We start from the raw sequence: 27,974 nt of genomic DNA, 5'->3' as shown, positions 1-27,974 counted from the left end.
GTGGAGCCTGCTTTGGATCTTCTGTCCCCCTGCCTCTGCCCATTCCCTGCTTGTACTCTGTCTCTGAAAAATAAATAAATCTTAAAAAAAAAAAAAGAGTATCTGTTGGGTAGCAAAGGAATTGAAGAGAGAAATATAAAGAAAGGGTACAAGGAAGACACTCTTTTGAATAAACTGAGGAAGAGGTCAGTAGGAAAAAAGGGATTTCAACAGGATGGACTGAGATGGAACTACCTTGCTCCAAATGGTGATTAGAACAATAGCAGGTAGCAGCACAAAATCATTTTTGGACAGTGATGCAGAAGACAGTTTCCCATTTTGACCAAATACAATTAATTATATGTTTAAGATATATATGTTTTATTATTAAAGGGAGTAGAAAACATATTCTTGTTTGATGAAAGAAGAGATAGTGACTTGAATCTTATACATTATTCTTATAACAAATATGTTCCAGCATAACTACATCAGGCCTTGTGCCTTTACTTAAATATATTTTCATATAATGCTTACAATAACCAAATGAGTAACACTTTATTGTCTCTCTTTTACAGAAAAGGAAACTGTGACTCAGGGAAATTCCACAAATTGTCCAAGGCCCCACAGCTAATGAGAGGCAGAACTGGCATGAGAACCCAGATATCCAAAGTTTACTCTCTTAACTTCCTGGTTATACTTTTTATATGTTTGGAATTTAGGGAATATGTATATAGATAAGAGATAGGAAGATAGAAGAAGCTAGGATGATAAAGGAAAGGAAAAAGAACCATCTATTGATTAAAACCTTAGGGGAGCCTGAGTGGCTCATTCTGTTAAGCGTCTGACTTCTGCTCAGGTCATGATCTCGTGGTCCGGGAGTTCAAGCCCCGCATCAGGCTCTGAGCTGTCAGCACAGCTCAGAGCCTGGAGCCTGCTTCAGATTCTGTGTCTTCCTCTTTCTCTGCCCATCCTCTCTTCACACACACACTCTCTCTCTCTCAAAAAAATAAATAAACATAAAAAAATAAATAAAACCTTAGATTTTGGAGGAGAAACAACATTACTCTAGTTGCCATACCAGTAGTAGTATTTATTCTGAAGAACCAAAGATACTGTATCTGTTATTTCACAATTTCAATAAATGCAGAGCTCTCTTTCTGTTTTTCCCATCCACCTCACTGGCTCACACACACACACACACAAATGTTCATTTGCATATATATATACACATACTGGGTGCATATATGTACCCATGGCTACATTGTGTTCCTGTAGTTGAGATAAAATCCTAAATGGGAGAGTACTGGATTTCTTTCTTTTCAAAAGTTGGCCAACATTATTTTGAGTTACCTCCATCAAGCAAATGGCTAATATATATTCTAGCCACCAAAAACAGCCTTTTAAGATATTATTCCACTATAAATTGTTTCTGTAACTGAAAATAAATCAATTATTCATGCAAAGGGGACACTTTATGTCATATTAAAACAGTGAGATAGAAGAACAAAAACTACATAAGGTAAAAATAAATGAATTTCTTGAAATCGAGGCAAATAAAATCTCTAAATGGAATAAGAGTATTTTTTTTAGAAAAAATACAGTAATAAAAGGACTGTAGATTTTTCTCACTTGCATTCTTCCTTGTTGCTTATTCAGTTCTTTGGCAGCCATTGTTAAATACATGCAAAACTTGGTTTTGGATGAGATTTGTAATATAATTTTTAGAGACTGGTATTTGACAAACTTGTTATTACCTCTTGATGTAGGCTTATAATCAAATATTATTCCTGCTTTTATTAATGTGAAGTAATCAATGATTATACTTGTGAGTTAGGCAACTGGAAGAAGGAAAGAGGAGAAGACATTGTCTTGCTTAAAGGTTTTAGGAAGTTCTTTAAAATTTAAAAAAGTATGTAATTCAAGACCATGAGATAGAATTTACTTAAAATTTTAAAGCATTACATATATTAAATTTGACTCAATAATTCTGAAGAAGTCTGAAGTGGGTAACAATTGGGACAATCAAGATATTCTTAAAGCTGAGATTTTTCCTGATTTATTATAATATTCCCAAAGCCCAGAGTCCCTCCAAGTAGTTTACTATAAGATAAGGATGAATCATATAATTAAAATTTATTTTTTCTTCATAATCAGTCTTGATAAGAAAAAGGTACACGCTGGTTGAAATGAAAGAGACTGGGTGGATTTGGGGGAATTCTGCTCTCTGATGTCTGTAGATAGGTGAATGATACATTACTTAGGGGAAAAAATGAGAAAATGCCAAAAATGAGTTACATTTTTGCAGATATGGTGATGAGTTGTATTTTGACTTGTGTGAAATTTTACTTTAGATGAAAAATATCTCCCCATTTTTGTATAAATATCTCTGCTACTCCACTTAGAAGAAAGTTAGTCTCTAGTCAAAAAGAAAATATTAGAATACAAACTGGAGGAAACCAGTGAACCAACAAATGAAATGTGAGAGGTCTAAATACCCAATTATTGTGATTATCGCGTGCTTAATGAAATGTTTTCAAGCACATGATCATATAAGTAATAATAAGTTTGAGAATTTGAGTCTCAAAGTTAACACAGGAACAACCAAAGCAATAATTTGTGATTTCTATTCACTCATGCCCAAGAAAAATGTTCACATTTTCTCAAAATATCAAAAACCTCTAGACACAGTGGGGAAACGAGGGGGAAAACAACAAGGAAACAAAACTTTTCAAGAAGTATAAATCCAAAGTTGAATTTTGTAATAAAATATGTGAAAATTCTTGGTTCTCTTTCAGATTAGATTAGATTTGCTTGCTTAAAACAACAACAATAACAACAACAACAACAACAATAATAACAGCAACAACAAAAACCAAACAAACAAAACAAGGATCTTCAGTTTCCTTTAAAGACAATGAATTATGTTACGCATAATTTCTCAGTTTTCAGGAAAAAGTAATATTATTTATAACCTATAGAAAAATTACTCTAGAGGAAGGATGGATCTATAGGTAATGTCCCCAAAGCAGCGGATTTACTGTTCTGTTGAAATTTTACCTTCATGGATCATGCTGAATAGATTAACAAAGCCTTACTATGTCTTCATTGAAAAATGGGATAAAAAGTTCAAACAGCATGACAATCCTCTCCACGTAGGAAAGGAACCCAGGACAGAAAGAGCCATCACTCCTCTTCTAGAAATTAATTGTTGGGTGGCATGGCTGGGAAACAGTTCAGGTTAGAGAATTAGTAATGTTTAAAGAGGTAAGTTTTCAATAATATATATTATATATATGTATATATATAATAGCCATTAGAAACATAATCTTCTGCAATAGTATATGTATTGGCATATAGAAAAGTCCATGCTTTAAAACGATTGATATAATACTACATAGAAGGCACGAGTGCCCCACACTACCTGTAAACTCATGTTGGTGTTTTCATTCCATATCTTATCAATCAAGTTTTTTTCTTCCATAGATAGTGAAAAAATATATAAATACTACATCACTGTCAAGGTGGCTATACCTAGATTACTAGTGTGGTAAGATTTTGGACCCATGGAAAGATGGCCTTCTACATACTAGTTGATACTACACAGAGTATGCATCCTTACTCCTTTTCCCCCAAATGTCTGATAGGTTTTGTTGGACCCATAATGCAAAATCCACTGAGAATAGATTGCCTTGCCAGATAAAATAGTACTATTGGTGGATGTGAAACCTTTTCTCTTACCAAAGAAAAACAGACAAAAACACATGGGGAGGCGAAGACTACAACTTCACAACTTCTCTAGCAAGGCAAGGAAATTCATAAAAAGGAGGAAAAAATATGTGGACTACCATAAATAATAAATGCTCAAAATAAGAGTATGGGATCATAGCATTTCTTCTCACCACAAAAGCAAACTTGTTTTTAAATTAGCAAAGAGAAAATGCAAGCCCTTACTCAGATACTGGGTTACTGCTAACTTCATTTACAGATATCTCTGTTCTTATCTTTTCCTCAAGATTCTCATTTGTCACTTGCATATAATCAGGGTTCCCAGTCTTATGTAGAGTTTCTGGAACCTTATGGTTAACAGAGGAACTGGGCTGTGTCATGATACCCACACTGGAAACTGGATAATGCCACAAAACCCCACATTCTTCCCAGAAGCTCACATAGGGACGGATGCTAGTAATTGCCAATGCGTGCATATATAACCAATTTCATTTTATGAAAAAGATAGAAGGAAATTTATTCACACAGTCTTCTGTTGACAGTCACAAGTGCATTAAGGGGACAAAAGTTGTGGGGTTTGTTTTTCTATTTAATAGTAAAAGGAAGCATCCTTCCAGCCTTGGTTCTTGTCTCCAGTGCTATCTCACTTTCTGCAGCTCCTGTCTCAGCCAGGATGGCAGAGGCTGCCCCAGTCTATGTAGCAGTTTGGACAGTTCCACGTTATGATCTCGGTAGTAATTAGAGAGGAAAGTTCTAGACTGAAAAGCAAAAAGCAAAAACAAAACAAAAACACAAACAACTTGAAGGAAGTTATTCATTAAAATGATGCAATCTACATTTCTTAAGAAAGTCTCTTACCATATGGGTGTCTACAAAGATGCATTTCTTTGTATTTTTGTTCAGATGCTACTCATTATTACCTTTTGAAAAGATTTGGCAGAACTGTAGCTATAAAATAAAAGTCGGTCCAGGTATATCTTTTCTGGATTATATACCATTAAGGCAATTCTTAATTGTATTGCTATGCAAGGAGAAAAGTTGATGAGAGGTAATGACACTAAAGAAGAATGAAGTAGGGAGCTGTTGTGGTACCAAATCCACAAAAGTGAACTAGAAACACATATGTTTCCTTTAAAATTGATCATTTTCTGTAAAACTGGCCATAGCATAAAATGTGAACATAAATAATCATACATGCTGAAATTCATGATTAAAGAAATGACTTGTAACTTTTGTTAAAAAAAATTTTTTTTTAATGTTTATTTATTTTTGAGACAGAGAGACAGAGCATGAACGGGGGAGGGGCAGAGAGAGAGGAAGACACAGAATCGGAAGCAGGCTCCAGGCTCTGAGCCATCAGCCCAGAGCCCAACGCGGGGCTTGAACTCAGGGACCGCGAACTCATGGACCGCGAGATCGTGACCTGAGCTGAAGTCGGATGCTTAACCGACTGAGCCACCCAGGCGCCCCATGACTTGCAACTTTTAAAAATATTTTCTATGTTTATTCAGGACAAAAACTGATACTTTCAAAACAACAGGAGTTTTTACTTCAAAAATATTATGATATCTCATTATAAAAATCATTATAATGAGCTTTATTGTGATTCTTAAATTCTTAGTCAAGCTGGAATGATTGGCCCTTTTTAGATGAATGGTTAAAAAAAGAATTCTCAAATATATCCATATTCTTAGTTTATGTTTTCTTTGATTTCTGAGAAACAGAAAATTTATAATTGGGCTTTCTCTCATTATGTCACTTACTTCATATTATAACCCAAAGAACATTGTTTTGTGTCTCTGATAAAATAGTAGATATGAACACTTCTGTGTCACAATAGGCAAGCAATGATCCAAACATTATTTTCCATCTGGTCAAAGTTACGCCATCTCTCTTAAGCCCTTTCCAATATTTTAACACAAAAGAGTCTTTTCCCTCATAAAACTCCCTTGGCAACTTTTGTGTATACCGTGGAAATGGACTTAAGACAACTACATTTTGTCTTGTACCATCCATCAGGCATTTCATTACATTTCTTCCCTTAAACCAGATTGTAAACACTTCAAATTCTGGATAAGATGTTTATAGAAGTAGTGAGAACCTTACGCTGATTTCTTGGCATTAAAGTGATTTCTGAAACCCTTTTGAAATTACAGATTTCACAGGTATAGTTTAAGAAGGACATTCTGGTACTTCTATTTAGTACCTGAATGTAATACCTGAATCACTTCCAGCCTCCCTTTGCCTACCTTGTCTTGAGACAGATACTCATTACATCTGGCTCAGCTATTGATAACTGGCTTCCCAACCCTAGTCTACCTCTTCATACCATCACTTCTATCTATTAAGAAAAATTTTTTCCTGCTTTTGTAGTTTGTCATTGTTTTATGTATCTTATTATAAATCAATGAAAACAATTAATTTACCCTCCTATAATAAATCTGGGTTCGTAACTATTTTATCCTGTACCCTCTCTTTGATATTGTGGTTTATATTATAAAATATATCTTTGTTCCTTACCCCTTCTGCTGGCACAAAGCTCCTAAAATCCTTGGAATTTCCTAAATGAAAGAACGATAAAGGTATCTTTTGTCATGTTAACTAAGTAGCTTCTAGACCCCCACCTGGATGAGGGCTGGTTGCCAGGAGAATCAACCATGTGATTAGAAGGTTGGACTTTAAGTCCCACCCTGCTGACCTCCTAGGAAAGAGGGCCTGGAGGTGAATCAACAATTACCATTTGCTAATGATTTAAACAATTGTGTCTATGTAATGAAACCTCCAATAAAAATCCAAAAAGGACTGGGTTTGGAGAACATATGGAGATTTGGGGAGAGTGGCTCATTCATAGAGGAGGGCTTTCCCCATACCTTGATCTATGCGTCCCTTCCATCTGGCTATTCCTGAGTTATATTCCTTTATAAATAACACGTGACCTGGTCAGTAATGTTTCTATGAGTTCTGTGAGTCCCTGTAGCAAATTTTGCTACATTAAATGTAGCAAAAAGCATTTGCTTTGTTGTCACAAAGCAAATTTGTGAACAAGTCCCTGGCAAATTCTGTGAGTCATCGTAGCAAGGAGGAAGCCAATGGAATTTTCAATCTATAGCTGGTTGGTCAGAAGCACAGGTGACAACCTGGGCTTGCAACTGGGATCTGAAGTTGGGAGGGTGAAGAAACAGTCTTATAGAATTGAGCCCTTAACCTGTGGGATCTTATGCTATATCTGGGTAGATAGTGTTAGAAATGAGTTGAATTGTAAAATACCCAGCTGGTGTCTGAGTGTTGACTGGTGTGGAGAAACCTCCCCACTCACATGTTATATTTGGTAATCAGAACCCTTTACTTTCCATTCCTTAACTCATGCATGGTATAGGCATTGTATACATATATTTAATATATAATAATAATGTTTATGTATTTTATCTGAAATCACTTGTTTAGTAAACAATCATTTAAGTACTTTACACATTTGGAAAAGTGTTACTGTTCACTAAGTATTTATCTTTCAGTTGTACCCTAATGGTAAACAATTTCTACAGATATCTATCAATTATTAATCTTTGTCAGTCTATCTATAGTCTAAATATATAAAACATTGATAGCAAAGAAAGAGAAGAAAAAGGAAGCCAATTTATTGTCACTCATTTTGAAACAGTTTTATGCACAAGTTTTACCAGAGTATTTCAGAAATTAGGAAAGTATTACCTCTGGATCCATGGGTGGATATTTTCGGCCTTTGCTCTTTCCAAGACATTTGGTTTTTCCTCCTTCCAGGAGCTGACACCAAAAGCCCTTTTGGGGATCAAACCTAAAAAAGTGCAAATATATAAGTAATTGTAAAAATATAATCATTATAACTTATATACATAATTTTGAGTGAGAGAGCCTCACCAATTGTATAAAGAAAATGCACTTTGGGGGGCACTTGGGTGGCTCAGTCTGTTAAGCATCCAACTCTTGATTTTGGCTCAGGTCATGATCTCATAGTTTGTGAGATATAGCCCTGCATAGGCTCTGTGCTGACAGTGCTTGGAATTCTCTCTCTCCCTCTCTCTCTGCCCCCCTCCCCCACTTGCATACTCTCTCTCTTTCTCTGTCCCAAAATAAATAAATAAACATTAAAAAAAGAAAGAAAGATAACTTACTTTGGTATGCCCATTGTTTCAACTTAATTTAAGTCAGTACTACACATATTCACTGAATTGGTTTGAAAGTCTAATTGAGATTATATAAACTATATGTTATTATATATTTTTTAATATTTCTACTGTAATGAAAAAAGACCCATAAATATTTAATCCAATCTTAGGTTGAAATTATTAACTTAAGTTCCATATTTTACCTATTCATTCATAAAAGATCAAGGACCAATCATCAAAACTATAACCCATATACACAGGACCTTTAAAATATTTATTTACTTATTAATATGATTTCTTTATCAAAACATATTAACAAATTTCTTTGAAATCATTCAATGGTATATATTAAAATGACTAAATGTAATGTAAGTATACTTTTGTGAATATAAACATGAATTAAAACTTCTAATTTGGAAAAGTGCTGTAGATTTTAAAGTTCAAAATATTTACACTTTTTAGGGAGGAAACTGGATTGTAAAAATATAATTTATTATATATTTTTTTCAGACAACATGAGGCACAGGCTATGCAAGTGGCAAGTGAAAGATTAGACAACTTTTCATTTCTTTTGCTAAAGGCAAATGATCCTATGGGATAATTCAGGTCCCTATACTCAAAAAAATTCTAATGTTTTGTTCCCATGGCTGTACAAAGTTACAAAAGAAAGGATGCGTGGCCTAATTGTTTAAACTCAGATATATAAGAACTTTTGTTTAGGACTAACAAGATAGGAAAAATGGAAGAATAAACAAATAAGAAGAGAAATTTTAAATTTATTGCTATGGGACTTGCTGCATGCATAAAACATCGGAAAGGTTTGCATTTTTGTTGCTCAGCAGATGTTTTAGAAGGATGAAGCATAATTGACTGGGATGTAAAGTTAATTAGTTGCAGAATATTTTGTTGCCCTGGGCCCATTCCTATAATACCGGTGCACCTGCAATTTGCCTCTGCACATATGTGAACTCATTTAGGGGGAGAGGGAAATTTTCTTCACAGTTCCCTGCCCAACCTATTATTAGAGACCTGATCCTTGCAGTCCAGGTTGTCCTAGTACATGTTATCAATTAAAATTAAATACATCACTGGTTAAATGAATAAAAGGAAGACAGAGTCATTTCCAACCTGGACTTTTCAATCTGCTCCTTGCCTATCACAGTCCTTTCTCTAGTTTTCATTAATTTCCCAAGAGGAAAAACAGTTCAGCATGCTCTGCAAAATGAGATGGGGAAGTCGGCATAACTGTTCCCCTAAACAGCATTTCTGCCTCAGGATGAGAATATTTAACTGCATTAAGGTAAAATACAGTTCTTGCAACAAAGCCAAGATATTTATACACACGCTGAGAGCATCTCCTTTGCTCTCAGGTGTGTGGAGGTCCCAGGATGGGGCACAGTCTCTTCCTGTTCTCCACAGCAGCTGTTGTGAGGCAGAACTGAATACAACTTGAGCAAGAAGAGCCATACTGAAAGTCATTCTTTTAGATAGGGTTGTCATAACCTTGACTCCATATTATTTTGCTGTCCTGGTTTCGTTTATTGCATTGATGGTATATACTATAACAAAGGACATTTATTTTTTCTAAGTTATATGAATTCATTATTTTACACTTTTATTTCAGTAGGCATTATTGTGAAATGAAGATGCAAAGCCTTTTTCAAATAACTGTTAGACAACTCTGAGGACATGAATTGGTTGCCATATGACTTCTTTTATTACAGTGAACATCACTATAGTTATTAATTTTTGTGATGTGAGACATATTAAAAGCCATACATTCTGTACTTGTTTGCAATCTCTTCTTAAAAAGTATGATTTTACAGGTTTATTGAACCACAAGCAACTATTTGTAGTAAACAAGATAGAACCATTCCCTAAACTACTGCAGGGAGGTATGGGAAGACAGCTAATGTCAATAACTATTAATGTAAAACATAATATAGGAAGCTTTGTCTACTTAATCAACAGGGGCATGCCTTGTATTGTTATTGTTTCCAAGTGTAGGTAAAAACTTCATTAGACATGTTTGAGTGGATAAGGAACAACCCAATCTTATTACTGCTTTTCCTGTCCTTCCATTACCCTCTCTAATTGTCTAATTGCTGATTCTAATCTGCTGTGAACTGGGAAATTATATAATCAGGCTTGTTAGAATTTTGTCTAAAATTTAATAGGCTTTGTATCAGGCCTTGTGAGGTAGTCAAGTACATGCCCTTTTAAAATATTGTTTGGCTTCTTGGAGGTTTTGTTTGTTATTTTGCTTCTTTACCTCCCCCCCCCATTTTTAATTACCCAAGTATATGGTTTTATTTTTCTAAGATGACAGCAACAATATCTCCCCTCCCATATTCTTTTCTGTAGAATGCCCTTGCCCCTCTGCATTGGGGGGAGAGGCCTATTTCCCTTTCTTTGGATTTGTACCGGCTTTAGTGTCTTGGTTGTGATCAATAAAATGAAGTATAAATGATGCTCTGAGACTTGTGAGGCTAGGTCAGAGAAGGCCATGGCTGTGTTGGATCACACTCTCTTGACAAATCACTCCCTCTCAGAACACAGCCACTACACTGCAGCAATGCCACACAAAGAGGTCTCATCCCATTGAGCTCAGCCTTTGAGCCTTCCCACTCCAAGAGCCAGAGACAAGACTAAAAAAGTGAAGCCTCCAAAGATTCGAGTCCCTAGCCATTTGATTCATACCCAAATAGTCACATTCCCAACTGTGTCCCCAGGTATTATAAGCAGAGATAAGCTGTTCTGGCTGTGTCCTGTCTGAATTCCCAGCCAATAGAATCTATGAGCATAATAAAATGGCTGTGGTAATATGCTGGTGGGTTTTGGGATGGTCTGTCATGCAACAGTAGATAACAGGAAGAATAGATGTGATTATATTTGGTTATACACAATTTAATAAATGCAAAGTAAAACATGAATTTATCCTTTTCCCAATTCTGCCCGAAATACTGCTCATTTTCACAGAGTTAACAATGGCTATCAGCATTTCATTTCTAACCTGTGAATTACTTGGGGGAAGAGACTATATTTTTTTTCGCTTTTTTAACCTCAGTTTCTGGGACAAGTTCTGCACAGAGTAGGCATCTAAAAATGTACTTAACCAAACATACATTGGGAAAAAGCTCAAAAAGAGGGGAATTATAAAATGCCTAAAGGTTAGCACTTTGTAAAATACAATATTTGTGGTATTCAAAAGGAAGACACTACGTGAATAATGAGGATACTCCTTTGACTGCTTTTGAGTAGCATAATGATGTATAAATTCATAGCTAGTATTAATGATGCTATATACACACCTACCAGTATAATTTATGATGGCAAATAATGGAAAAGAAATCAAGCATGAGAATAGACTCACGTTAGTGCTTCAGAATAATTATAATGAGGTGTAACTCCCAGAAACTTCTGGACTTCATCCATCACAGTAGCTGGGTCAGATCTCAGCTGCTGTCCATCAATAATTAGCAACTGTAAAGTAAAAAATAGTCACTTTGTGAAGAACAAAACTAAATTAAATAGACTGAGCTGCCCCACTTGACCGGGTATGACATTAATCAATTAGGTCAGTGTGAATAGGAAGAAAATATGCATCACTTAGAACACATTTTAATATTTACTATTCTTGTGTCCTTCCAAATAAACAACAACTAAAGTTTGCCATAGGCATCATTTATAACCCTTAACTAACTTGATTGTTAATCAGAAATAAACATAGACTCTCTTGATTTAGTAGCTCAGTAGAAACTCGATTTTCCATCTGTCATGTAATCAGATAATTATCCAGCCTACAGAATCCCATGAGCTAACCTTGGAGTGAAAGCCTTAGAAATGGCATACAGATGAAAATTACTCATCTATTCTCCTTATAAACAATGACAGAGAACTGAGGTTTCAGTTGTGACCTGATCTGGAGTAAAGAATATAAGCAATATGCTTTCTTCAAATCCTTACCTCATGTTCTATCCCACATTCCTGGAGCTGTTACAGCATTTTCCATTTTGACAGTCTAAAGCATGACTTTCTTTCCTTATAAAAGTCCTACAGGACAGATGTCAGAGTATCTGCACATGGTATTCCATAAAGGTATTGTCTAACAGGCTGTTCTATTAGTAGTTGAGTTATTGCCTATGAAACACGTGATGTCTTCCGTATGATGACTTAGCACTTTGAGACCAGCTACTATCCAAAAGAAGATCCCAAGAATATGTTTCACAGCCACTTAACATTTTAAAACTATTATTGACATTAAACAATGCAAAAATTGGGTCACTTGGGTGGCTCAGTCGGTTAAGTATCCAGCTCTTGATTTTGACTCAGTTCATGATCTCACAGTTTGTGAGATTGAGCCCTGTGTCAGGCTCTGCACTGACAACACAGAGCCTGCTTGGGATTCTTTCTCTCCCTCTCTCTCTCTCCTTCCCCTGCTTACTCTTGCTCTCTCTCTCACACACAAAATAAATAAATAAATAAACATTTTTAAAAATGTAAGCATCCACATATCTTCTGTAGGTATGATTGTCTCATTATAAATTGCTATCTGTGGCAATGTTATTTCTTACTTTGTTTGTCAAGTGCAATACAACCAAGATATAATAAAGAGAAGAAATTAATTTTAGGACTTTACCTGAGAAGTAGCAAAGTAAGTTAGCCATCTTTCGATGTGGACTGCATACCATCCAGGTACGAGGCATCTCCTTTGCAAAGCTTTCAGGTCCGGTGAGGCCCAGTGTCCGGTGGTAATAACTTCATAGAAATTAAACCTCAGGGCAGCTGGATCTTCATGAGATCGTTGGTGCTTTAACAAGAAAGTCAATTGTAAAATTGATTTTTTTAATGCCTGCACGGGTATGTATGCATGTGTGTGTTTCATGTATGTATATGTGTGTCTTTTATTTCCAAAAAGTAATTAAAAATGATAAATTAATTTTAGAATGAAAAAATAGGGGGAAGAATGCATATATTAAAACTCAGGCTTTGGCGTATATACATATGTCTGTGGTTGTCTTCATGTCTAAAATGTTTAGGTTCAAGGCAAGAGACAGAATACAGGATTTTCTTGATGGGTCTGATTAAAGTGAATAGATGTCAGGGACTAGACAAATCAAGCCCAATGAAAGAGATTTAGATTGGCAGGAGTAGACTCACACTTTACTTTGCTCATTGTTTTAATACAGCTACTCCTGCAGGTTCTGACACTTTCCCCAAGACCGCTGTGTAGCAGATGCTATGAGTACAGAGAAAGCAGATGTCTATTCCTAATGCTTGTTTAAGTGTCACAAGGAAGTTGACATTGCCCCAAATCCTTTCCTTTTGCTCTCCCGATGGTTTCCGTCCAACCCTGCTAATTTCCAAGTACTCCTCCGCTACTACTTTTCAGTACCAAATCCTCCTCGTCTTTCCTATCGAGCCATCATTAGTCAAGCTCAAGAGCCCAATATAAAGAGAGACGAACTTAGCAGTCAATACAATTTCATAAGCACCCACAAGCTCCTTACCAGAACAAAGAACTGCTATCGATTCTGGAGATAAAAGGATATAAGCAAAATGTCCTATCTTCAAAGAAATAAAAATTTTATATGGGAGACAATAGATTAACAGAGTGTAATAAAGTCATATATTTGACTAGAGGTACAAATTATTTGCTGCGGTAACCAGACCTATAAGTGATTAGTTCTGAATGAAAGATGAAGGGTTTCTTTTATAATGGTTGAAAATTTTAAGCTAAAATGTAGTAAGAAAGATTTTTATAAGTAGAAAAAATAAACATAGAAAGTAAGAGAACTTTTTTCCTTGAGTGGGAACGGATGAATTGTGGGAATGGATAAATTGATTTTGCAAGACACCTAAAAGTTTAACATAAAGAAAATTAACTGCAGGATGAGGATGGGAGTGTATTAGGACTTGATACATTTGTGTACCAGCAAGTAATCTATGTGAGTTAGAAAGAAAAATCATTAAAAAAGTAAAGATGATTAAGAAGTGGTTAAACAGCAACCAGTGAGTGGTAGATTGGTGGAACAAATAAAACTTTTGAGGTCCTCTCATTTTTGTATATTTATTGACATTCTTATATGTATATGCATTATGCTGAGTACATTGAGACTACATAATACATAGAACTGATATAATGTATAGAAACCACATACTATAAATAAAGAAACATAAAAATATGTTAATGCTAAATTTTCTATTTTAAACCGTGATAATATGGAACTGTACTTAATCTGCCTATATTGATTTATAAAAGTTTAACACCAACTTTTCTTTATATTCCTGCAACTAAGAAGATTAGCATAGAAATATGACCAGAAGTCACAAAGGAGCATATTTTCTGGAAAAAAATCAACTATAGTTTCTCTGTGAGGCCCATTATAAAGATGTGGGGTAGAAATTACAGTGGCAGGTGACATTTGTAGGAGTTTCTGAATTACACCTGCTGAGCTTTGGATTTACGGTATTTACTGAATAGACAGGGCTAGCTCAGTAACAGGCTGTATTCTTTTGAAATGTGGGGCAGTCTGGGGACCCTAGTCTTAGCAATATGGCAATAAAAATATCATAAAATATAATTCCTTTCAAGTGTGTATGTTCAAAACATTTACTTGAAAAAGCAGGCACAGATTCTCTTTTATTTAAATAGTTTAATCCATGTAAAAAAAAGATTCATATAAAAATGCTCCATGGATTCTGCTAGGAGAATGTGCAACATTTTGCCCCCAGGACTTGCATTCAAAAATTTTAATTAAGGCTTCATATTTTAATGTTTTTGTCACAATGTTTTTAAAAAGTAAGTGTATCTTGTGTTGCAATGTGAATTTTCATAAAGTGAGAAAGGAACATTTTTATATCTTAAAGGAAACAGTGACTCATGGGATCTAATCATAATAACTGGATGTTGCTCCCAATCCCGGTGTTCAGCTTGGATCCCCAACCACCAGCAATCCCAATGTACAGGGTCACGATTTCTTGTCCATTATTATTTGTACTTGGCCATATATGTCTATTGAAGAAAGTCAAGAAAAAAGAATGAATAAAAAATGTAGAATGGATAAAAAGTGAATGAATAAAGAATTAACAAAAAAATTACTTGTGCGCTCTTTAAACATTCCCTTTTAGTCTTGTTTATTTGGGCATTAATTTATATATGCATTGAACATACACTCACAACGAACTATGAGATCATGGCCTGAGCCGAAACCAAGAGTCAGACGCTTAACAAACTGAGCCACCCAGGCACCCCAGAAATGGAAGGATTCTTAACCAGAGGCCCACTGATAGAATTCAGAAAGTTTCTGAACCTGGGTCTGGGAAAAAAAAAAGCTGCTTTATTTTCAGTAACTTCTAAATGAAATTTTGCACTTAATTTACCTATGATTTTACTACCAATAAAAATAAGTTATCTTTAGATCACATTACGGGTGTTTCAGATACATCAAAATGTTGTTTATGCTCATCCTACTTCAACATTACAGAAGCATTAGTCTCACCATTAGATCCTGCCATTTAATTGTTTAAGAAATATTTGTTACGGAATTAAAAATTACTTTGACAATTATATTTCAAGAAAGTTGTTTCTCTGTAATTCTACATAGTTATATGCTTTTAAAGCATATTTCTGAGGGGTGACTCAGTTAAGCATCCAACTCTTGATTTCAGCTCAGGTCATGATCTCACCTTTTGTGACTTCGAGCCCCGCGTTGGACTCTGTGCTGACAGCACGGAGCCTGCTTGGGATTCTCTCTCTCTGTTTCTCTCTTTCTTTCTCTGCCCCTCCTCCCGCTTGTGGTTTTTTTTCCTCTCTCTCTCTCTCTCATATAAACAAACAAACAAACTGAAAAAAAAAAATGTGTGAAAAGGGACCCATAGACTCCAGCAGCTGCCAGAAGGGTCTCGTGCACAGGAAAAGTGAAGTTTGGAAATGGAGTCCTTCCCTCACATCTAAGCTAGTTCCTATAGTCATCCCTTCCTGGCCCCTCAGGATCCTGACAGGACTGATTCCCGGTTTCTCCCCCAGGCCTTACACATCTCTTCTTTTTTGGAAACACCACGTAATCCACATCATTACCACCATAGAGGACGGTTCCCTTGAACCCACTTTAACTTCTCTATAACAAGCGTGTGTCTTGTTTCTTTTCCCCTTTGAAATCACATTTCTGTTTCTACCTCCTACTTAGACTTTCCTTCACCAAATCCATCTTGGTTTGCTCTTTTCATTCGGTGTTAAAGGCTCCACTTCTCTCCATGTCTTTCAACTCAGTGAAAATAATTCAGGCCTTGTTTTGCCTAATTGTCTAATTTCTTAGTAGCTGTTTGACACTGTTGTCACCTGCTCACCTCCTCTATTTGGTAGTCCTTGCTCCCCTGTATTCAGTGTCACCACATTCCTGGATTTCTTTCTTCTGTTCCTCTGGCTGTATTCTCTTATCTCTCGGGCTGCCTGATCGTTCTCTATACTTTTCTTCTCTAAACCCTTTCCTTAGAATTTCACCACTTTGGTGGCTTTTTTGGCCTCTGATTCACAAATTTCTGTCTCCAGTCAAACCTCTCCCCAGAGTGCCTGCTAACTAGCTTTACTGTTCCTTTCAGTACAACAGTGATTCCATACCTCATGATCACCATTTGTACCACATTATTAGCACTTCCCCCTCCAACCAGTCCTGTATCCTTCTTCAGTGCTTCTATTGTTTGGGGAATATATACTCAGCATCCAGTTGCCCACATCAGAAATTTGATTCACCCTGACACTGTTTTCTCACCAGGGTAAACTGATTTTAATCCCTACCATCTCTTGATACTTTATACTTCACTCAGTTTCTACTTACTCTCTGTCAGTGCTACCTCATTTCTCAGCAGGACTATTGCAACAGCCTCTACCCCATTTCCCTGAATAGTCTTCTGTTCCACTCCACTCCATTCTTCAAATAGCAGAGAGCCTGCTTTCTACAAGGAAATCTGGTGGTCACACACCAGCTTAACTTCTCAAAGACTTTCAGTTACTTGGAGAATAGCAGTCACATGGTCTCCCCACCTGATTTCCAGCCCCTGTGTACGTCTCAGACTCATCTTCCACAGGTCTCCACAACAGGTTTTCCTCTCTAGCCACACAGAAGTTTCCTTAGTCCTTTAAATGTGCTCCCCCTCTATCCCCACTCAGTTTATACTGAATCATTCTTCAGTTTTAAATCTAAAGCTTATCGCTTGAACCAATACTCTCCTAGCACCATACAAATTTCCACACAGAGCATTCAAAACTTCTAATTATATATCTTTGTGATTATTTGATTAATATCTAGGCACATTTTAAAGTGGACACAATGTTTTAATTCATATTCGATTGTTTAGAACCATCATTAAATGTAGTTGCAGAATATTGCATTTCAGTGTGACACAAATCTATATTGTTGGGTATTTTTGTTTCCTTTTTTTGTTGTTATTGTTTGAGTAGTACTGTGAAATATAAAGGGATAAGTGTCTGTACATCCCTTTGAACTTTTCTTTATGATTCATTCTAGAAGAGGATCCATAACACAAAAGGACCTTTATAAAGCTATTTTAATAATTATTGCCAAATTCGTTTTTAGAAAAGACCTCCATCTATACCCTTCTATCTCAATGTTTGAATATCTTTACCATCACACCCTTGCCAGGAGAGCGAACAAACATTAGATTTTTGTTGAGATGATATTCAAAGAGTATTATTTTAATTTATATTTTGTTGATCCCTAATTGAGTTGATCATTTTCATATAAATAGTTGAGCAGTTGCTTTTGAGTGTATTTGTGTATGTGAAATGTCTACGCATCCTGTTTATTTGCTCACTTTTCTACTGAGATATTATGCTTTTTTATTTTTACCAATTTACAGAAACTTTTTTTTTTTTTTTTACAAATTAAGGGCACTAAACCATTTACCATGTATTATTAAAGTTGCTCTACTTAGATGTGTACTTTTAATTTTGTTAGTTGTGGTAGACTAATATTTTACATGTTTATGTTATTTAAATCTATTAATTTTCTGATGTATGTTTTCTATTATTTTATGCCTGAAATTCCTTGCTTGACTTGACATGAATTAAATATTCAGCTTTTATTTCTTATAATTTCTTTTCTTTTTTTTCTTTTTCATTATTTCTGTTTTTTGTTTATTTGTTTGTTTGCTTGTTTAGTTCTATAACATTTGACCATTTCATACATCTGGGCATCTAGACTTCATTTTGGTATTCATCATTGCTTACATGTAAGCTATGGCCAAATATTTACAACAGTAATTTTTTACTGCTTCATACCTGGTACCAAGAGTATGCCCTGTCTGAGGGGTCGATGAGAATGGTGATGATCTTGGCTTTGGGGACCAGAGATGCAGCTCTCTTGGGAGCTTCTTCTGAATGGAAGTAATTAGCACTCTTTTCAAATAGAAAGTCACTTGTAATGTTGGATGGAGTAGGGAAAAAGTCCATATACCTGAAGGCAGAGAAAGATAATTAATTAATCTGAGTTCTAAGTTTTTCTCTAACATGCTATGGATATTAAATAATTGAACATTTTTACATTCATTTATATTGATTTCTAATTATTAGTGTTACAATAGTTGAAATTGTGCTATTGTATATACTTTGAATGTGAAAAACAAGTCAAACTGTTATTGTCCTAATGAGCTATTAGGGGAAGGAATGAGATGAAATAGGTGGACTTTTTTAGTTTATTGATTTATTTTGAGAGAGGTAGACAAAGAGGGAGAGAGAGAATCCCAAGCAGGTTCCACGCTCAGCACAGGGCCCCATGTCACTACTGGGAGATCATGACCTGAGCCCTAAGCCACATATTAAGAATCCCACACGTGGGGCGCCTGGGTGGCGCAGTCGGTTAAGCGTCCGACTTCAGCCAGGTCACGATCTCGCGGTCCGTGAGTTCGAGCCCCGCGTCAGGCTCTGGGCTGATGGCTCAGAGCCTGGAGCCTGTTTCCGATTCTGTGTCTCCCTCTCTCTCTGCCCCTCCCCCATTCATGCTCTGTCTCTCTCTGTCCCAAAAATAAAAAAAGAAAAAAAAAAAAAAAAAAAAAAAAAAAAAAAAAAAAAGAATCCCACACTTAACTGACTGAGCCACCCATGCACCCGGAAATAGGTAGGTTGTTAAGAACAGAGGGAAATCTTTTAGATTTGGGTTGATACTCTGTGTTATTAAAAGCCAAATTCAGAAAAATTAAGTTTACCCTTAGCACACAGAAAATTACACAATATTTCCTAGTAAATATCTTAAAATAGTAAATGCATGTTTGCAAACTTGAATACAAAATTTTTAATTTGAGATGAAAGTACACAAGAAAGGAAGATGTGTAAGTCAGAATAACTATAAAATCCTAAACAGATTAAGGCATAGCTGCTCTCCTCCTTTTTAACTTTTGCATAATTTGTAGTATGTGTAGCAGTGAGAACACATTATAGTCTATCTAGAGTAATTAAGAGGATATTTCTTGCCAGTTGATCCTGTGGTGCCTCAGTAGGTTCACTCTTCCATATGCTGTTGGAACATTCCTCTGTGTGTAGATTATGGAATCAATATGTTCAGAGGTTAACTTAGTGCAAGGCTTTAATTATGTGTGTAATCCTCCTTACAGCTCATCACTTCTCTAACCCTCAAATGTTTTAGAAATAAATAATGAGAGCAATTAAGAATTCATATAAGACACTTATTTTCCTCTTTGACATTTGTTATTATGTTTCCCAAATGTGAAGTGGTGAAAAGTCTCATCTATATTCCTGCTTAACAATTTGTGTTACATTTGAGCTCACAGATAAGTGAAAATTGCTGTTATTTTTTTAGTAACTTGCATGCACTTCCAAAATTCATTTAGTCTTTTAAAAGTAAGGTAGAACAGTGATATCCTAAGTGCAGCTCGGCTCCCTGCCTTTGCCCCTCCCCCACTCTAACCCTAGCTGGGTCTAAACAGAAGAAGCCTCTTGTTGAGGACAGGTTTATGTGCAGTGTTGACATAAAGTTACACAATGCAGAGGTATGCATATAGGGGCATTTTCCTTGGGGGAGATTTGTCTCATATAACTGGAAATTGGAATCAGAGACATGTTTTCTTAGAAATTGCAAAAAAGCTAGGATAAAGCTCCAAAGTAAAGATAAGTTGTAATATCAGGTTTATTCTATTTCAGTTTAGGGAAAATATTGTGATTTTAAAATTTTTCATAACTTATTAAATGCAAAGTAATATTCCTTTTATGCATGTGTGTGACTAGCATTAATATGGTTTTGGAAATGTGCTGTTATTATTTGCATGACAAATATCAGCTTATATTATTATACAACATTCTACAGTCTATGTGGTTAATAAAGATACATGTCACAGAGTAGAAAATAAAACAACTTATTTATTTGTTTCCTTAAGCGTCATTTGTGAAGACAGATTATGTATTTAGTTAAAAAAATTCTAGGCACAGTAAAATAATAATATGCTTAAGCAGAATTTTAAATATCCTTATGAATAATTCTGACAAAATATTCCATAACGTTCTTTATGCAATCATATTAATTTACCAGAAAAATATTATCATTATTGCACTGTCCAAATCAAATTATAGGCAACACTGATTAAACATATCGTTGTTATAAATTAATTTCTAATTCACTATGGTAGAATTGAGCATAACAAATTTATGCTGTAATTATGTAGATGCCATGCATACATCTATAATTGTTCTGCTGTGATTGAGCATTTGTTAATAATGGACTTTATTTTTTGTTATTTTCCTTACCAATCAATTCCCTTGTGGTAGTTGTTGCCATTAAAGAATTGAACTTCTTCAAATGTTTTGGGGCTGGGAAGATTGCTGATGATGGAAGGGTGCATAAGAAGGAATAAGTAAAGTGCAGTTGTTCCTATTACAAAAAAGGAGGCAAAAGGTTATATAGGACAACAAAGGAGATACAATTACTATTTTAGCAAAATTTTTGTTCAAAAAGTAATATTCACAAGGCCAATTTTTTTCTGGTGTCAAAACGATTTCCTTAAAATCAATTAGGTGTATTTCATGTGGCAACGATATAAGTATGCTTTTATTAGTCTTCATGGTTCCATTTACCTAAACATCTGATTTAATATTTGTACATAGGCAAAGGTGAGCAGACTGATGATATAGCTATCTTTGTCCTCAATGTATTTTTTACATTTTTTTCTGTTTGAATTGCAGTAACTGTTCTCCTGTATAGGATGATACAAAGTTTCTGCTTTAAATTATTTTATTTATGGTAAAAAGTCAGTTTACTTGAAGAAGAAATATGAAAGATACCACAGGAGAAGCATAACATACAAAAAATGCAAAAAACACACAGGTGGTTGTACGAAGATATGACAAAACTAGGCATCTGAAGGGAATGATACTGTACTTCAAGATGGGAGAGAACTTCAGAAACCAATGGCTCAATTTCCCTCCTGGAGTCAGGTGAGAGGCTAAAGCATCAAGGGCATCCAGCACAATACCTGAACATGGTGGGTGTCATTTAATATTATATTCAAATCAATTCAATTCAATAAAACTATTCAACAGATGCTAACTGGTGCTACTCTGTGCAATCCCTGGTAATAAATATTTTTTTTTTTTCCTGGTGATAACTCTTGATAATAAAAACTCATTTGCTGGCCTTGATAAACCTAAAGTGTATGTGTGGACTTGGGTCAAGTAAACAGGTATTTGCACCTAGTGAGACAGTTTCCATACTGAGAGAAGACAAGAGTGCCTTTCCAATACATGAGAAAATGGGTGACTTACACTTGGGAAGCCAGTGAAAGCTTCCAAGAGGAAGTGTTTTCTCAGGTTTTGCCTTAAACACATAAGTGTTCCCAGTAAGGTTGAAAGAGGAGGGCAGGAATCTGGAAAGATGGCCACTTGAATGTCCTATCCTGGCAAAACAGGCAATCAAATTGGATAACTGAGGCACTCGGCTGAACAGACTAGCTGATAGAACCCACTGAGTGTATGTATCACAGAATGCTGAGGTGCAATCTCTGACCCTTGTTTCAACTTGAGTTGGGCCAGAGATTGAATGGCTACAGCAGAAGGCATCATGAAGTGACTGGGTTTTCATAGTTCTCATAAATCAAATTTTCCATTCTGGGAAAAATTATCCCCTTTTTAACACAGTGGATCCAGGAAGGTTGTTGGATTTCCTGGCCCTAGAAGACCTGGAGATGAGCTACGCATGTGGGCTGGCAGAACAGTAATGATTGCAGTCAGGAATCTGGAAGCTAAGCAGATCATCAGAGAATTGGTATTTTTTTCTAACATATCTTAAGCTCATAGGAGCAAAGTGTACTGTGCTTTAAGTATTAATGAGATGCCCACCTGTTTAGATCCTCAGAACTTTTACATGACCACCAAGAGTGAATAGGGGCTTGAGTAGTTAAAGGAAAGTGACAAGAGATCTGAGGGGACCAACCACATTGGAAGGAAGACAGGTTAAGGAATCTAGAATAGGTGGCTCCTAGTGAGATGGGAGGGCAAAAATTAATAAATGCCCCTAAAATTAATTACTAATTACAACACATGGAATTATGAGGGATTAGGGAGTCCTGAAGAACTGATATAAGTTGCTTCTGAAAACAACAGAAGCTCAAAATGGAGAAACTTTTAGAGGAGGAGGGAACAAAATGTTCCAGTGAGAAAAAATAAATTAGAGTATTATAGGGTATCTGGGAGGGAACAGGGAATTCAGAAAGGTTCTTTCTAAATAACTTTTAGGGTGGGACCTACATAAAAATGTTTTAACTAATGATGAGAATGAAATGTGTATGTGTGTGTGTGTGCGCCCACATGCATATGCATGCATAAGTGAGAGAGAGAAAGAGAGAGAGAGAGATTTGATACACACAAGAGAGCTGAGAATATTAATAGTTTCACAGCCCTGAGATGTTGAGAATAGATGGATCCAGGGGACAGATAAAGAAGCATTTTTGAATTATTGCTGAATATCGCAAAACAAATACATTATAATTTCACTAACATGTACAAATGTTTAATTACCCTAATGGTCACAGAATTGTACCAAATTTCCCCTGGACTACATAAAGGCAAAGCCTTTATGTTCTGAGCCACAATACCTTCATGCCTCCAGGAGCAGGAAGGACATCAGGAGGCATCTGACAGGAAGGAAGGAGAAAGCACTTTCAACTGAGGACAGTAGGTATGTGGCTTGATACTCATATAATGGGTCATAGACTCTGGGCCCACCACCTCAAAATATATATTTATTTTATGATCACCTGTGTTTTCATCTATTATTGACATTCATTTTTATCCAACGTCTTTGGTATAAATATTTTGTGGAGGAAGTAGAAAAGACCTCATCCCTGGTAATACTCTGAGAGAAACTACATTGTGTTTTATATATAATTGATTTCTCTTCAGTTCTAACAGAGTTAGCCAGTCAAATCATGACAAATTAATATTGACAGTGGGGACACTGCTTTTCTGGGAGAAGTAATGCCAATGAATTATGGCTTTAGAATCATAGTGCTAAATTTAACCTTTTTGGAAACCCCCTCCTCTCCTGGTAATATCAAAATTTGACCCAGAATCATAAAGGATGCTTATTTGTCTGAAGGATTCTAGCAGTACTGGGATTTAATCTTTGAGTGCCATAGCCTAGGCCTACCCTGCTCTCTCCCTGTCCTTGTTCATTGCCCACTGTCAGCTAATAGGAATTCCTTGTAGGATTCAGCAACGGAGAAGTGGGACATCAGTTCCTTCCATTCTCACCTCGCAACAGTGGAGAAAACAGGGGTTTGCAGACTACTTTTGTATTTCATGTTTATTGCAAAGGATGTGTAGGCCATGTTTAAATTGTTTAAAGACAACTTTGCATTGAAGACCATATTCTTAGCATTTGCTGTGTCCGGGAAATTTACAGTTCTGACAGCAGTTGGGAGTTCTGCCAACTAAAGCAATAAGGAGAACAAAAGAAGACTTTAACTTCTATGATTGAATGGATTTTAAGAATTATCACAACCATTTTCACATTAGAATAGCATTTTCTAACAGCATATAAAATATTATTACCATCCAATTCCTTTATTTTAACTTTGTTTGTTTGTTTGCCTTGGGGATGCCAAAGGCAGTTAAAAGCTTTATTTCCATACTGGCAGGTCAAATATAAATACAAACAACAAGGAGGAAAACTAGATTTATACTTACTAACCTGTAGTTTTCTCACAGAACTAAGAAGTAATAATATTCAAAGACAAATGATAAAAGATACGTCTTTAAATTAAATTTTTAACATAATTTTACGACACAAGAATGTTTTATTTCTTTGGTAGTCTTTCCGGAGTTAGCACTGCTATAAGGGAGTTGGTAGAAAATTAATGCACATTTTAAACAACAACAGCACAAGTGATATATCTGAAAACATGTGCTGCTTTTGTTCCCTTCCTGCACACGTGTAACTTATTGTTGTAATACAATTTATATTCCTGGAGGAAGAAAAGATTTCAACAACCAACATCTAATAGTCTGGAAATTTTGCCCACAACCTTTAAAATGATCTACTTGCTTGTATTACAAATATCTTCATCTGGGCCAGGCTTATTTATTGTGACTGTTTGTTTTGTGTTATGGTTTGTGCACTCACTGATGAAAATGCTTCTAGTCAAAGTAGTGAATTCAAAATACAGCAACTCAATAAAAACTTTAATTAATCAGGACATGAGCAAAGTGTATAAAACTGTCACATGCTGAAGAAAGTATAAAATATTCTAATTGAAAGTGTCATCTCATTGGTGAAATACTTTCACTCTCTTTTACTGCAGTCCTATACACTTGTCCTTCAGCATATGAGAAAATACTAAGGGAAAAATGCCTGATGAACCTCAGGTGTATCAGATAATAAGTCCGAACCATATTTATACTTAATAATTATTTTTAAAATACAAATCACACATGTAGAATATTTTAAAGTAATAATGGAAATGGCTCTGGAAAAAAGTCAATTCAAGGCTGATCTACAGTGTAAAATAGTTTGAATCAAGGCAAGCACTTGCTTTATAACCTAATTTAGGAGATACTTAGCCAAAACTACCAAAGAGTAGAGATTAAAATCAGATACTGCAACTGTTGTACATTAACACAAAGTTGTCAAAAATTTGACATCTGTTGAACAGATTTAAAATCTACAGTTAAAAAGTTAATCCCCAAGTCTAATTAATAGGAAGCATTAGGTCCCTTTGAGGATCATAGCATGAAGATGATCTATAGGGATGAAGTACCATTCAAATAATGAATTTGGACGGGTGTCTAGATATTTCACATGGAAAAACCTAATCCAATTATACTGCATGGCAATATGTTTCATGACAAAAAAAAAAAAAAAAGAAAGAAAGAAAAGAAACAGAAAGAAAGCAAGTGGCAAGGTTAGCTATTCTTACCTGTCTTTTGTGGCCCGATGACAAGGAATTTTGGCAAGTGGTCACAAGTTTTCTCTCTGGACCAAATGTCTTTGTGCCGTTTATCATCACAGGGATTCTACAGGAAGGAAGAATAATGAATCTTAGTGTGTAATGAATTCCTCGATCTGTTCTGTAATAGTTGTTCAAAGGACAGGATCAAATTCTTGTCTGATACCTTAGAACTAGGAGTTAGAACTTGTTTTGGTTCTGTTTCTTTGATTTCCAAATTGTTTCCTTCTGAAATGGCACCTTCCTTTCCTTCAAGGCTAGAGCTTAGCATCAAGTTGATCTTGCTGTCATCCTCTTCTGAAACTTGGCTAGGCTCTAACTGCTGAGATTCCACTCTATATCTAGAAACATGTCCTCTGTTTTGTCTGTATACCTGAGCCTTCACTTGTCTTAACCTTCTTCTAACCATAGCTTCTTGGATATCTGTGCTCTGCCCTAATCTTTCCTATTTCTCTTTCCCTGGGGGCTAGATGGCCATCCTTGAACTCCATACTTAGCCAACTTTTCCTTTCCTTTTTGCACTATGTCCTATTCTGTGCTGATCCAGCAAATCCTAATGTTTGGTCATACCCTACAAGTTGATAGCATATAGATCAACATTTGTAGCCTGTACCTCCTCTTGAGCTCCTAACCTATATTTTAAATGGCATCTGTATAATTGTTATATAGATGTGGTGAGTAAATGCCAGGCCCAAAATACCCATAGATCCAATTTTATCTCCATCTCAACCTTCTCCTGTTTCATTCTCCTCCCATTTCATTTGAGTGACCCACATTTATTATCTAAATCATGACACTTTTGAGAATTCAAAGGGCTATTAAATGAAAATAATACAATTTTTAAAATACGTATTAACTGACAAATTGGTTTTATTATATTGTTAATTTAAATAATATATTCAAAAATCATTTTCACAAATAAAATTCTGTCTAAATACAAACATTAGGTATTAAAACAATTACAATTTTATATTATTATCCAAATATTAAAAATGACATAAAATGACTAAACATTTATGATTCATATTTGTGTATTTTAATCAGTTCTTTAGCCACATCTTTTTTTCTTTTGTTTATTTATTTATTTGCTTGTTTGTTTATGTATTGAGAGAGAGACACAGTATGAGTGAGGGAGGGACAGAGAGAAGAGAGAAACACAGAATCCAAACACAGAGTCAAAGCTCCAGGCTTTGAGCTGTCAGCATAGAGCCTGACATAGGGCTTGAACTCACGAACCATGAGATCATGACCTGAGCCGAAGTTGGATGCTTAACTGACTGAGCTGTCCAGGGTGCCCCTAGCGACATCTTTTTCTAATACCATGCCAGGACAGTTCCTCTCAAGAATGATTGTTTTCAGCATGATCTTATTATGTTTTACTGTTCCATAAAATTGCCTGCAATCTTTTTCAAAGTTACACTTATGATTAATTAATTTGAAAATGTTGATACTTTCAATTGACTCTTCTCTATTGAACACTATATTTTTAACTGGGGAAATATTTTCTTTATAGAGGTGAAGTAAGCTCAGAGTAAATTCTGCTAAAGGAAATTTGTTCTGTTATTTCCAATTCTATTTTTTCCATATTGAAATATCTATTAGAAGCCGAATATTTCAGTTATTTTCCATTTAGAGTCTCTTTCTTTGAATATTTTCCTTTGAATATTTTTCAAGAATAAACTTGTTAAATAAGTCATCTGTAATTGAAACTTTTGACCATTTTGCCAAATATAAGTGCTGCAAAATCATAGACTTCTCAACGTTACATTCCAGCACAGAATATAAATTTATCTAATTAAAAAAAGAGACCCATCAAGAAATGCTTATCACAGTTGAACTTCCAAAGTTCAATTAAAGAATGCCAAATTAAACCCTCTAGTTCATTTGAATTCTCATTACTTAATTTGTTTAGTCTCCTCCCTTCTTGCTTTGGAGCTTTTTTTAACATGACAAAAAGCACTAAAGGAAGAGAAAAATATTACTTAAATATATTTTTTCTCAAAGTAATATTTTAATATTTTTATCAAAAATAGTATCAAAGCTGTTTGTCCTCAGTGTCATCATATAGACTGAAAGGGTTAGATCATCTTGACATTCCACAGAACTTAACCACTAGTCTTCTATATTGACTTCATGTTAATTATATCTGATAGGTACCAAGTGTCAAGTACTCTGTTGTCTTTGTAAGACACATGCACTCCAGAGGGTAGAAGTTTCAGGGAACCACCACCGTGTGTGGTTTTTCAAGGTCCACTGGTCTGGATCATACTGAGACATCTCTTCTGAGTAAGGGTCTATTTTTGTTCTTTGTGACTCCGATGACTAAGAAAGAACACAGGGCTTGATAGGCCTCTTTGGGTTTTGGAAGCAACATTTTATTGCACTGGGGACTATTGATCTGAGGCATTGACAGGATGATGAAGAAAATCGCTAGGTTTTGAACCCAGAACAAGGAAGAGTCCTGCAAGAGGTTAAGACTGAGGTACAAGCAGCTCTCCCACTTGGATCATACCTCTGGGCAGACCTAGGGTACTATGGCATCCCTGCCAAGTAGAGTTTTGGTTAAGCCCCAGAGGAGAATTGCAGTGTGCACTCCTAAGGTTCTGCAGCAGGGTGTGCCACTGGCAGCAGTCATTCAAACTGGTATCTACTCCTGGT

At 35.6% G+C, this 27,974-nt stretch overlaps 1 protein-coding gene across 1 annotated transcript in view; it reads right to left on the bottom strand.

Moving 5' to 3' along the window:
- Positions 1–1,048: 1,048 nt before the first annotated feature.
- The window catches only part of NDST4 (N-deacetylase and N-sulfotransferase 4), a 251,474-nt gene continuing 224,548 nt past the window's right edge, over positions 1,049–27,974 (bottom strand). Inside the window, exons 7-13 of the mRNA XM_043569681.1 lie at positions 25,287–25,383; positions 20,623–20,746; positions 18,148–18,322; positions 12,487–12,657; positions 11,221–11,330; positions 7,414–7,516; positions 1,049–4,463 (exon numbers count right to left, since the gene is read on the bottom strand). Coding sequence (XP_043425616.1) covers positions 4,344–4,463; positions 7,414–7,516; positions 11,221–11,330; positions 12,487–12,657; positions 18,148–18,322; positions 20,623–20,746; positions 25,287–25,383 — 900 coding nt within the window. The 3' untranslated portion in view covers positions 1,049–4,343. The remainder of the gene's footprint in view (positions 4,464–7,413; positions 7,517–11,220; positions 11,331–12,486; positions 12,658–18,147; positions 18,323–20,622; positions 20,747–25,286; positions 25,384–27,974) is intronic.

This window comes from Prionailurus bengalensis, chromosome B1 (genome assembly GCF_016509475.1).
Source record: "Prionailurus bengalensis isolate Pbe53 chromosome B1, Fcat_Pben_1.1_paternal_pri, whole genome shotgun sequence".
In the NCBI taxonomy this organism is placed as follows: Eukaryota; Metazoa; Chordata; class Mammalia; order Carnivora; family Felidae; genus Prionailurus; species Prionailurus bengalensis.
The sequence above is the reverse complement of the archived record's forward strand: the minus strand, read 5'-3'. Positions and strand labels throughout refer to the sequence as shown.